The 12,200-nt window shown below is 29.0% G+C and overlaps 1 protein-coding gene across 1 annotated transcript; it reads right to left on the bottom strand.

Annotated features, from left to right (window-relative positions):
• Positions 1 to 6,352: 6,352 nt before the first annotated feature.
• Positions 6,353 to 10,268, bottom strand: LOC132733216 (orexin receptor type 2-like). The gene is made up of 4 exons (XM_060719817.1): positions 10,037 to 10,268; positions 8,370 to 8,520; positions 7,896 to 8,008; positions 6,353 to 7,344 (listed from the first exon to the last, which is right to left on the bottom strand). Exons 1-4 carry the CDS (start codon positions 10,143 to 10,145, stop codon positions 7,190 to 7,192), a joined length of 528 nt encoding a protein of 175 aa, XP_060575800.1. The 5' UTR covers positions 10,146 to 10,268; the 3' UTR covers positions 6,353 to 7,189.
• Between the last annotated feature and the right edge of the window lie 1,932 nt (positions 10,269 to 12,200).

The raw sequence follows: 12,200 nt of genomic DNA, 5'->3' as shown, positions 1-12,200 counted from the left end.
CATTTTTAGATTTTTAGAACTTTACACAAGTTGAAAATATTTCCAAAATTGATTTTCCTTTTTCCATCGAAACACTTTTTTAAATTCCCTCTTTTTTTTAAAACACTTTTCACAAAAACACTCATCCGGTTCGCAGGACCAATTTCAATGTGGTGGAGATTCAGGTTTTACACCAACATTGAAGACAAACTTTTTATTTCTTTTTCAATAAACACTTTATTTTTAATTTCTAACCTTTTATAAACTTTATAATTCTCATTTTAACTAAACATAACACACCGTGTATATTCCAATGACTGTAATGTCCGAATCTAACAAATGCTGTGAAAGGGCGTGTTTATGTAGGCTAATTTACCGCCAAAATATAACATTACAAGAAAAGCAAGAAAAAGTGAGAAAGTGTGGCGTGGAGCAAAGCATAGAAGTATAATTTTCCCGCCTTTCTTATTTTTGGCGGGAAGTTATTATGTACAAAGACGAGGAGCAATAACATATAGCTCATTCATTGATAATAAAATAAACAAAATAATCGTGTATTTCACGACAAGAGTTGAGTTATAATAATTACTCTTTGTTCAACTTTTTTACAGTTAGATTGAGTTGAAATTTTCATATCATCACAGTATTTTTCGGGGTAATAAAAAATACTTAACATGTTTGTGAGTAACAGTAAAATATCATTCTTCGTAAAATTACTATTACCCCCAGCTAACGCCTTAGCTAACACGAACCCATGTGCTCTTTATATACTGTTGTCGTGTGTCAAGGTTTTGAAATATTTAATGGTTTGCTAAGGAAAAAGAAAATGCACAAATTTATGACAGCGAATCATTGGCTCAGGTCATTACTAATATTGATTTTTTTCTTTGTGTGTGTGTTTTGTTTTGTTTGTTGCATGCTGAGCGCCAACCTTTATAAATTGTTTTTGTAATTACATTTCAATCCATTATTTGAAAAAGTTTGCTGGTGGTCATTTTCTGCCATGGGTTGTTTGTTTTTCCTAGCTTCACTTTTGTTTCCTTTGGACAAAAGAAGTGTTTGTTAAGTCATGTACTTTAATATGGCAACGTGTTCTGTTATCAGCGAAATACCGCAATCATGTTTCAGTTTACTCCAATCTCTTTTGGTCTTTACTGCAAATTGAAATGCTTAAAAAAGTAATGACAAAAGAAAAACCAGCCGGATGCTATATCAGCGCATGCATGTGCTTTAGAACAGAACAATCCATGAAATTGATACTGACAATTTACAATATTAAAAGGCTTCTATTGTTACAATAAAAACATATTTTGTAGCAATAGCACAGCTTGTGTAAGATTCAATTTCTTTCTCTGTACAGACAGCAATAGTAAAATCATATTTTATATTCAATTCCCGCCTGTATTCATTTTCATATCAAATTTAAAAAAAAAATCAGGGCCGAGGGGAATGAAACTGATTTGATACCAGGAATAGATTGTTTGTATATCTTCATCAAAATCTCTTCTTTACACTTATTGATTTTAAAATGTTAAAACATAAACGTTGTAAATCGCATTGCCTTTATTGTATATACGTGGTGTAATTAATATATAAATTAAATGAAATTGCTATATAAAGGAAAGAAATACAGTTCATGCTTGACCATTTTGCTTCATTCACAAGCCATTATGGAAAGAAAGTTTCTTATACAGGATTAGATGTAATTAAGTTAAGATTTGGGTGTATAGCTAATCGAATCAAATGTTGGCTATTTACACTTTAGAGATTACTTTAACATGCCGCATTTCTAAAACGTGCTGAATACAAATGTTTATATCTTTATATCTTAATTTTCTAATCAACAGCATACTGACAATTCCATGGGGAAAGTCTTAAAAATATGAATTTTCATTTGATTCTAAAAATGCAAAGATATTCAACAAAAATCTAAACATCAGTTTACGAGATATGAAATAAATGATAATATACACATGTGCAATCAATCAAGATGATGATAACAGCTGAATTCAAGAATGTGCAATAATTTTAATATAATATAACCATTGAACGTTCAGCATTTGCACAACGGCACAACGACATGATCTAGTACAGTCTTGTTTTCATTTCCGAAGCCTAATAGCTTCATATTAATTCATTATTGTGGTGCTACACAATTTCTTCGCAGCCATTGTACACTTGCTCTCTTTTTTGTTGCTGCTTCCATCAATCTACATGTTTCGATTGTTGAACGTAAAAAGAAAAGCTAATCATAAAATCATTTCAAGTGCAATATTTCACAAATTAATGAAAGTCCACTTCTTGAACATTAGTTAGCATGCTTCCACCAGTGCCGTATATCCTTTTTAATGATATTTTCTGTCCAGCTTGTTTCCTGCCATCGATACATATAATATTATGTCTACAAATGTGCTTGTCTGTCATAAAAAAATACAACGTACAGTCATGTTAAATAACAATACTACCTTGAAGTTCTATGTTTCAAAGTTCGCTTACTAATAGGTTGCTTTTTTATTTATTGCCATTTTGCCACTTGAAAGTGTCTTTTTTGCATCATTTTCTCTGTTCAAATACATTTAGAAATATACTTATGTATCCAATGTTATTTTATTAAATGCATTTTCTTCTAGTAATGGCACAAATCTTTACAGAAACATTGTTTTTATCAACCTATCTAAAGAAAAGAAAACATTATCAAGTTATTTAGAATATTCATTTGTTACCCTTGATAGCATAGGCTCTTTATAAAAAGAAAATATTGAAGAAAAACGACAGTCTGCACGAAGGAATCATCTTATGACAGAAATACAATACCACAAATGCTATAATGTTTTTATATGTATTGAGTAAATACGGGGTTGGCATTTCCATATTGCTTTAACGTTAACGTTAAATTGATAGTAGAAAATCCCTGTATTTTCAAACTTAGATATTATATTGATATACTACATTGTGTATTTATGTCATATTTTGTCCATATATTGAATTTTATTATAAAGAAATCGATTACGTTGACAATTTTAGTCATTAGAGCCCCGAGTAAATAGAGTGACGATACAGATCAGGATGACTGCCTGTCTATATGCTTTAGATAGAAAAATAAGTAAGGTTAAAATAAGATTACAATAAATAGTAAATGATTAAAATTAAAGTAAATTAAAACTAAATTAATCGTATCAGAAAAAAGGTATTTTCAGCAAAACTTCTCTTTAGTCTATGTATTTATATTGTTTGATATCAAAATATATTTTCATTGACATTGTTATGTAAATATTTCGTTAGTATCATTTTAAATGGACTTTTTATTGTCACATTTTTTAATTATTCGTGAAAAATACATTATTTTGAAATTTATGATTTATGGCGAGGGAAAATAACATAACGAAGACATAAAATATAAGAATTATGTATCATTGATCATTGATAAAAAAATGATAAAAGAAAACCGGTGTATGTTCGTTGATATTTATTTCATATAGTTAAAGTGTGTAGATTGATCTTTTTCAGAATTTCAAATCTTATACTTCAAGCCTTTTTGATATCAGTGGAACTCTAATAATGTCATTTTTATAATAAATTAGAAATAAGGTAATAAATTAAAGATGATCGACTGATAAGACAGAGTCACGTGCATAGAATGCAGTCCTTAATGCCTGATCCAAATATAGCAAAAAAACAGGATCATAGCAAAGGTAACCAACAAGTCACAAAACACATAAGGAAATAGGTTAGGATGTAGATCACCAACAGAAACTCTACTTTTTATACAATTTGTACTCATATGAATATATGTTGTATCATAAAACACTATTTTTGTTTTGGCTAGTCTTAGACTGTATTAGGCATTGTTTAATCAAAATGCACATTTAATATCTTCTTTCTTAATACAGTTACATCAGTCCTTCTAGAGTACTAGTTTTATGGCCATTCAATCGGAAAGTCAAACTATATTGGCATGTACGCTCTGGGTTTTCTTTAATAAAAAAGAAGAAATACGAGACTGAAACAACACATGTAAGATAACGCCATATTATTTTTGTGATACACCTCTGTAACTGTATCCAATTAGAAAGATTTCTGTTATCATGTTGAACGCTCATTAAAAAGATATATTATATTTCCCGTATCAAAACCTCATTGTAAACGCTATGAAAGAATCAATTTTAAGGACATTTCATTATTAAAAGTACATCTCATGAAAACGCTGATGATTGTTCTGCATTATCTATCGAATTAGAGAGGACAAATGTTTCGCAATTAATATTTATTTTCATCTATGATATTTAACGACAACCAATATAATTACGATATCCAATCCAGAAATTGTTAAAAATAAACTCAAGGTAAAGAGGTTTTTTTATAACTTGCTCATGTTATAATGTAATAAAATATTACTGTATACGCTAACTGAAATTATCCTTTTATTGTCATACTAGCATTTCAATAACGTAACAAAATACCATTCCCATATACGAAGCCTTAAACATGCAATCTTAAAATATGACGCAAATTCTAAATGCACTTTGTAAATTAAGATCAACACGTCTTTACTAAAAAGCTACAATGATTTAACAATGTACGTGTTTATTTCAAATAAAAGTATATTCTATTTAAATGAAACTTCACTATGATAGCACTCTATGAGCTTTTGCGTTTTCATTTTAGGTATAATTATAATTATTATTTTTTAGTCCAAAACCACCTCGGCATTGTTTTTTCTCTGACTTTCCATTTATGTTCACATAATGTATTTATGATGGTAATCGTACGGTTTAAAATATTGCAAAAATGTTCATCAAAAACAGGACAAACAATTTCAATCAATAAACTTTACAATTTTCATTAAAAGTAAAAATCTAAGACCTTTTTGTCTTTTGCAAGTAATAAAAATTATTGTCCAATCAAAATTTATGCTTAAAATAGTAATGTAGATAGAATTAAACTCTCGCAATGGTTGTAGCCAGGCGTCAGTTATTTGCACAAAAAGCAAACTAACAACTATTAAATTGATGAAGAAAGCAACTGACAAGATTACAAAAACTTGAATTGTTACAGATGAACAGAGTGTGTACAAAGCACAGCTTGTGTTGGATTTATTTTCTTATTATTTCAGAGAAAGAATAATATTGTTATATTATATCAAAATTTTATTGTATAATTTAGTGTCCATTTTCAGATTAAAGATAATCCTATCAAATTCAAGGGAGGGCTTTTAAACCGATTTGGAACTGTGCACAATATTTTGTATTTCTTTACATTTATTTTTTGTTCTTACAAGCTCTAGATTTTTAAAGGCAAACTATGCCACAGAATATAAGCTGTTTATCCTTTTTTAGAAACGTTACATGTGTTTAATTACATTTCAATTATGGTTTTAGAGCATGTTATGTGCCAATCACCTGAATAAAGTAGCATTGAACAAGAAATTATTTGTCATAAAAGTAGCAAAATGTAAACAAGTGAGTTGTATTTTGTCTTCCATTCAAAATACTAAATAACTATATCTGTACTAATTGCCAAAAGAAAAACAGAAGCAAAAGATGGTTTAAATAATTGGTCACATTAAATAACTTGTTTTAGGAAACGATAACAGGACATCAGGAAGAAAAGGTTTTTGTGAAATATAAAGCATTTTAAGGGCATAATGGGCCTATATTCTGTATTATAGATACTTCCGTTTATGCTTATAATACTTATGGTAATCCAAATAAATTAAAATCATAATTCAATACATTGTTATAAAAATGAAGTTCATAAAATTTGTATAGAACACTTATTACAAAAGCAATAATCTTCTTTGTGTCCTTTTCTTAAAAACAACATTGTTTGAACGGCGATTGGTGTTTAACCATTACAATTATCTGCATTTTGTTTAATATGATTTACTTATTCGCTCCATTCATATGTCATTTTTGTTGATGATTAGCTGTAAGTACGTTAAGGTCCAGTTTATAGGTCATCAAAAATATTTTCGCTTATTAATGCGTTACTCATTGGCTATATCAATTTAAGTGAATTAAGTTTGCGACAAAAATTGTAAATCATGACTATTGTTATTTCTTATATGTTTACTTTCAATCAACCGAATATATTGGATCTGATGATAAATGGGAAAGTAGAGAAATGTGACTAATTGTTATACTTGTGGCTATATACATCACGACTTCACCACAAATATAAATTTCATTATATATGATGTATAAAAACACACACATATCCAATTGAAAATTAAAGTTTATTCACATTATCATAATAATTAATATCTGAATACATATATGTATATTTAAAACAATCAAATTTTCGAAGTAAAGAACCTAAAACACGAAAACAGTTTTTTTATTAAAACAAAAATCTGCAAACGATCTGGAACTCATAATTTATACATACATCACACGTATATGCATTTTAATACTTTATTAGTATTAATTATACATATTAATATGTATATACAATATATACCAATAAAACTAGGTCAAGCAAATTAAGTGTTAAAAATAAATTCCGTAGGAATTCCTAGTTACGTACACTGTAACTGCGAAGTTGCTGAATATGTGATTAAACCATAACCGCAAATAAAAACTGTTTTTGTCGTTGTTTATTTTGTCAAAACAATAATTGATTGGCTAGTCAAATCATATTAAATTTTATACTGAATGATATTGTACTCATAAAATGGCATGAAAATTGCAATGCTTTAAGAAACTAAATAATTGTTCCAATATTTATTGAGATCGTTTTACTTATTAAATTTTGCAAACAAAACTTTTTTATATACTTTTACAAAATGATACAGCAATACGAGGAATTAAAACTTATAGAAAAATGTAGTTATTACATTAATATACTGATTAGTGACACTTATCAATATAGTACTTAATTTTTATCTGTCTTTATTTCAAACCACTGCTGGGGACCCTGAATATGCTGCTCATATAGCAACAACTTTTATACTTTTAAGATAACGCTTTATTTGAACTAATGCAATAAAACTGCAAGACACTTTCAAAAACACATGTTAAGTGTATCGCGACGGCCATGGTAGTCCCTAATTCATTCATTTGCAAAGTCTATTGATATATAATATTGATTTATACCAAAGAAAGATACAGGCAATTTGTAATTGTGTTATGTCTTGCAATAAGAAACAGAACAAAATAGGTTGAATGTCATAAAACAAATTTATCCAATTTTGAGTATCATATCATGCTTTTCAACTGTTGTTGTTGCTAAATCTAACACCTACTCCACTTCTTGTTCCCGAGAATGTCATGCGGTATGAGCTTGTTCTTTGAAATTGCCTTTGCAATTTACGACATCGAAAACAAGATCGAAGCAGCACTTCTTTAAATGCTTTTCTGAATGTCTCTGAAAATAAAATAAAAATGTAACAGGCAAGTTAGAAGGTTTACATTTTAACTCAAAGAACATACTATTTGGTTTTTTAATTTCATGACCAAATGGTCCAAATTTAGTTATATCAATAACGGTTAAATCGATGCATAAAACAAGTTTCATTTGCTATCGGTGCTTTAAGGCCTTGTGATATGTTTGTATTAACAATTATATATTAAATTCATGAAAATAAAGACTTAAACCAAGTCTGCGATTTTCAACTTAACTTCTTGCTTATGTTTAATTGACAAAGATAAGCAGAAGAAAATCTCAAAAGGTATGTCTATAATTGCATATTTTGTAACATCATTTATGCAGAACAACTATATAATATGGAGTATAAAAAATCATAATCAGAATTTGTCAATAGCAACCTTTCGAATACACTAGTATGTAATTCTACTTTAGTGCTGCAGGACTTTATAACTTATACGAAGACATTTCGTTTGTACACTTTAAAAAGGTTATGTATTTACATTGTTGAAAAATGCAAGGGTTTAAACAGTTCATATAGAAACACCTACCGCTCATAAAATTATAGATGACTGGATTAACGCAGCTATTGAAGAATGTTGCCCAGTGGGCAAACAATGCAATCACGCGTTTGTTAGGCACTTTTTGGAGCTGTCCTGTATATCTGCAACAGTTAGATTTTTTTTTACGATTGATAAAAATCACAGAACGATTTAATTGCATACTGAAAGCATCATTTTTTGGTAATAAAATGTAACGGGAAATGATGTTTTGCTATAAATTATAGAAAAATATATAGTAAGATAAAATAATGGAATGTCTAATCTTTTATCCAACTAAATTTAAATGAAATGTGTAAATTGTATTTTATTTTATCTGCAGTCACACAAACACAGGCAATTGTCAAGCTTAAATACTGGAGGACGACCTCAGGTGCTCTTCCTTGCAATGTTAAATGACCTACTATTGATATAGTACATGTAACTGTTAAAGATTTTGAAAAAAAATCCAAAGGCTGATCTTACCGTAGTATATTTAGGGTATGATTCGGAAGAAAACACAGGGCAAATACAATAACAACTGCCACCAACATCCGAACAGCTTTCCGTCTGCTTTCTGTCTGCCCGACATTTTCATGAACTCGGATACTTCTTCCAATCATTGGTTTTCTTGCCCCTGTGAAATATAATTATGTTTATCGTCAACCAAGGAAATACATAGATTCGTTTAAACTGTAAAAACGAACACATTCTAAAATAAACATCCTCTAATATTGAAGTGTTTAAACTCTGCTTAACATAAATGCTAACAGGCGTAGATACTAGCTTATATTTACAATACCGTATTTGACAACAGTTTTGGTTGTTCCATTTTGACTGAAGTTTTCCATTTTATCTATAATTGTAAAACTTTGAAATAGTAGTGCATCTGAACATTACATAAAACAAGTTTTATCTAGACAAAGAATATAAATTTTAATGGAAGCAACCATACAATACTTCAAATGACAATTAATATGCATTAAACAATTATATGTTAAACACGGATAGTATAAGGTCAGTCACCTATATATCGGACACTATAGCCATAGACCACACAGAGAAGCTATTCGATAACAACGAAGAAAGTTGTGTGTGAGATATAACAATTTTTAGAATTTTATAAACGTCACAAATTCGTGCGAGAAAAAAAAACGTCTGTATTTTTGCTGCTGTTAATATTAAAATATTATCTAAGCTAAGTATGATTAGTAAAAAGAAATCTGAAATTGATATTTTTATTTCCGACATTATAATAAAGAAGCTGTTCCATATCATTTATGTAAGGATCATATGTTTAAACAGATTTGTAATTGATCAATTTGTATTGTGTGACCTTCTGTTGTTTGAACTCATTGCATATATAATGTTATATACGTGTAAAACTTGCTGATAAAGACTATGCAATATATATATATATATATATCATCTTATTCCTAGCACGTCATAGCTGCTTCCATTCTGTGTCCGTGTTCAACCTACTTTCTTGAATACAATGCTAAAATGTCCTACACCATGACATTTCTACATTGCTACTTAACAGAAAATTAAGCCTAGAAATTTATACATTTTTCTTTCTATAGAAACGGCAACATGTGTTGTATTATATAAAAATGTACTTTTATTGTAATAAATGTGACACAATTCGCGACAAAGGTAGCAAAATGTAAACAACGTTGCATTTTGACTTCATACAAATCACTAAATCACTGTAAGCACACGGACAGTAATAGCCAAAATACAAAAAAGGCTCAATTGTATGATCAATAAGTAAACATTTGGAAATCTCAGTAGGATTCAGAATAGAAAAGAAATACAAATATAAACATCATTGAGGCTTAATTTTGTCTTTAATATATCTATATTGGGATAACAGTAACTGTTGTAAATAAAATACACAACTATGAGGCACTCCTTTTTTCTTGCAACAATGTTTTCTTTGAAGATTTTAAGATATAAGAAATACTTGTCGTTATTTGATTGCATAGATTTTGAATTACTCTTTAATGAATCTACTTACTATGATTTGCATTTTTGTATATTATTTATGTAAAGACAAATAAAGGTGTAAAAGGAACAGGGTATTACCCTATCAGTATGAAAGTGTAGTTATGAGAATACAAAGGAAGTAAAACATTTACTTATGTTCATACTTAGCTCAATTGATTCCGATTCTGAAATGCTTCCTCTCCATAAAACTAACGAAATATGGATATAACTGAAGGCCATCATAGCAATAGGAAGGAAATACAAGGCCACCATGAGACATATCTGGAAGATGATGATGTTCTTTTCATCCCAAAGGGCTGGATAGCAAGAAGACAACAGGACCGTGTCGGATCTCAATGGTATCACTGTTGAGGTGATGAGTTCTGGAATTGCGATGCATGTTTAAAGTAATCCCCTATACCCGTAATGATAATTTTTTTCTCGCGGACGGTCATGGAAAAGTAAGGGGCAAAGGCAACCCTCGTTTAAAGGAAAAAGGCATAGTTCATCAAATTTATTTCGGAAAATTTTCCCAATTTTTTGAAAAAAAGAAAAAGTGCTTTTTTAAAGACATTTCTAGCTTTAAAAAGGACTTGAATCCCGTAATGCAAAAATGTCTTATAATTATAATTAATCATTCTATGAAGACCCGAAAAATTATGATTTTTAAAAACTTTTTGATTTTTTTAAAAAAAATGAATAGCAAAAATAATTTATTATTTAGGTAAAGCCCTAAATTAAATTTTGTACAAAATATGATAATTACATAACAGCCCACCATACATGTATATCTTTCTTTCTTATTCAATAAACAGTGAAAAATTGTAATATCTTGCCAATATGACAAAACGTTGTATTTCAAACAAAATCATTAAATGAGATATTTTGAAAATCAATGTTTGAAAACAAATAGACACCTGTCATTAAATCTCAGTAACAATGTTCAATGTATCTAGAAACGGTTTTATCATTTATATATCCTTATAGATTTTATAAGTTGTTTCATATGTACAAGTTTTACAGCTGGTTCGTGTTCAAATATTAAGTTGAAGGAAGCAACCGAAATGTGTACCACACTCATTTTCATTTGAGATTCAAACAGTAAATTAAAGACATTCCTAACATAAGTTAATAATTTCCTGATGTCTTACTGATGATTGTACTTTGCAAGCATTAATTATATAACATTAAAGTCAATAAATTGAAAGAAAAAAAAATATTATGAAATTATAACGAATTATTATCGTTACTTATAAAAACAACAAATACAAATGTATATAAAAACATGAATTAAAAAGGTATTTTATTACAATATATCTAGTTATGTGCTGTACAGTGTTGCCTTAAAAACATAATATAAAGTTTACATATTTTTTGCTCATTATATATATTTTAGGAAAACCAGGAAGGAGCGTATTCTTCTCGTGAAAAAATCTCACAAGAATGACGTAATACTGTTTGTAATCGGAATCTGTTGTAAATAAACACGGACGTTTTTACAACGCTATCAATTTATATATGTGAAAAAGGTATCGAAAACGTAAGGGGGATAATCAGAAAAAGCTACATATTTTAACCCAAAGAAAATAATTTTACCGGGGCCGAAAAGGGGAAAAAATGAATTTAATTTTTGGGAATTTAAAATTTCAAAATTTTTTTAAAATTTGATCATAAAAAAAGTAATAAAAACGCCCCGTGGCAAAAGGGATACAAAAACGTTTTTATGCCAAAGGCAAGGGGCTTTCATTTAAATTTTTTTCTTTGGAAAAAGATGATTATTTTTTTCTCTATCTGGGTCAAAAAAATTAAAAAGAAATTTTCAATTTATTCCCTAAAGAAACCCCCTTTTTATTGATATTAATTATTTAATTAAAGCATGATGGCTTTGCATTGATGGATTTAAAAATCAATTTAATTCAAGAGAAACGTCTGCTGTTTTATAATCCGATTGTGTCGTATTGCCGTATGCTGGTCTAAAACACAATAACATTCATTATTTCAGATAATGTTTTTTATTTATTCAAAGGAAGAAAAACAACATCACAACATTTATCTTTGTAATGACATTTGAATCGATCAGAACAAAAAGTGGGCTTAGTTTGAATTAAAGCTTGCTGTCTTCAGATAATTCCAAGGCGATTCATCACATAATAAAGCATATTATTCCCACCGGGGAGTTACCTTTTGTGATGTCTAGTCGAAGTATGAAAAAATCAGCCCTTATATTCGAAAAAACAAAACATAATTATCACGTGTTTTAATTAGATGTCATACCAATATGCACATGTGTAACCATTCGCGGACGCGGGTTATCTTAACCAAAGTGAC

Source organism: Ruditapes philippinarum, unplaced genomic scaffold (genome assembly GCF_026571515.1).
Source record: "Ruditapes philippinarum isolate M1 unplaced genomic scaffold, ASM2657151v2 ctg3712_1_1_1_1, whole genome shotgun sequence".
In the NCBI taxonomy this organism is placed as follows: domain Eukaryota; kingdom Metazoa; phylum Mollusca; class Bivalvia; order Venerida; family Veneridae; genus Ruditapes; species Ruditapes philippinarum.
This window is presented reverse-complemented; position numbering and strand designations above follow the sequence as displayed.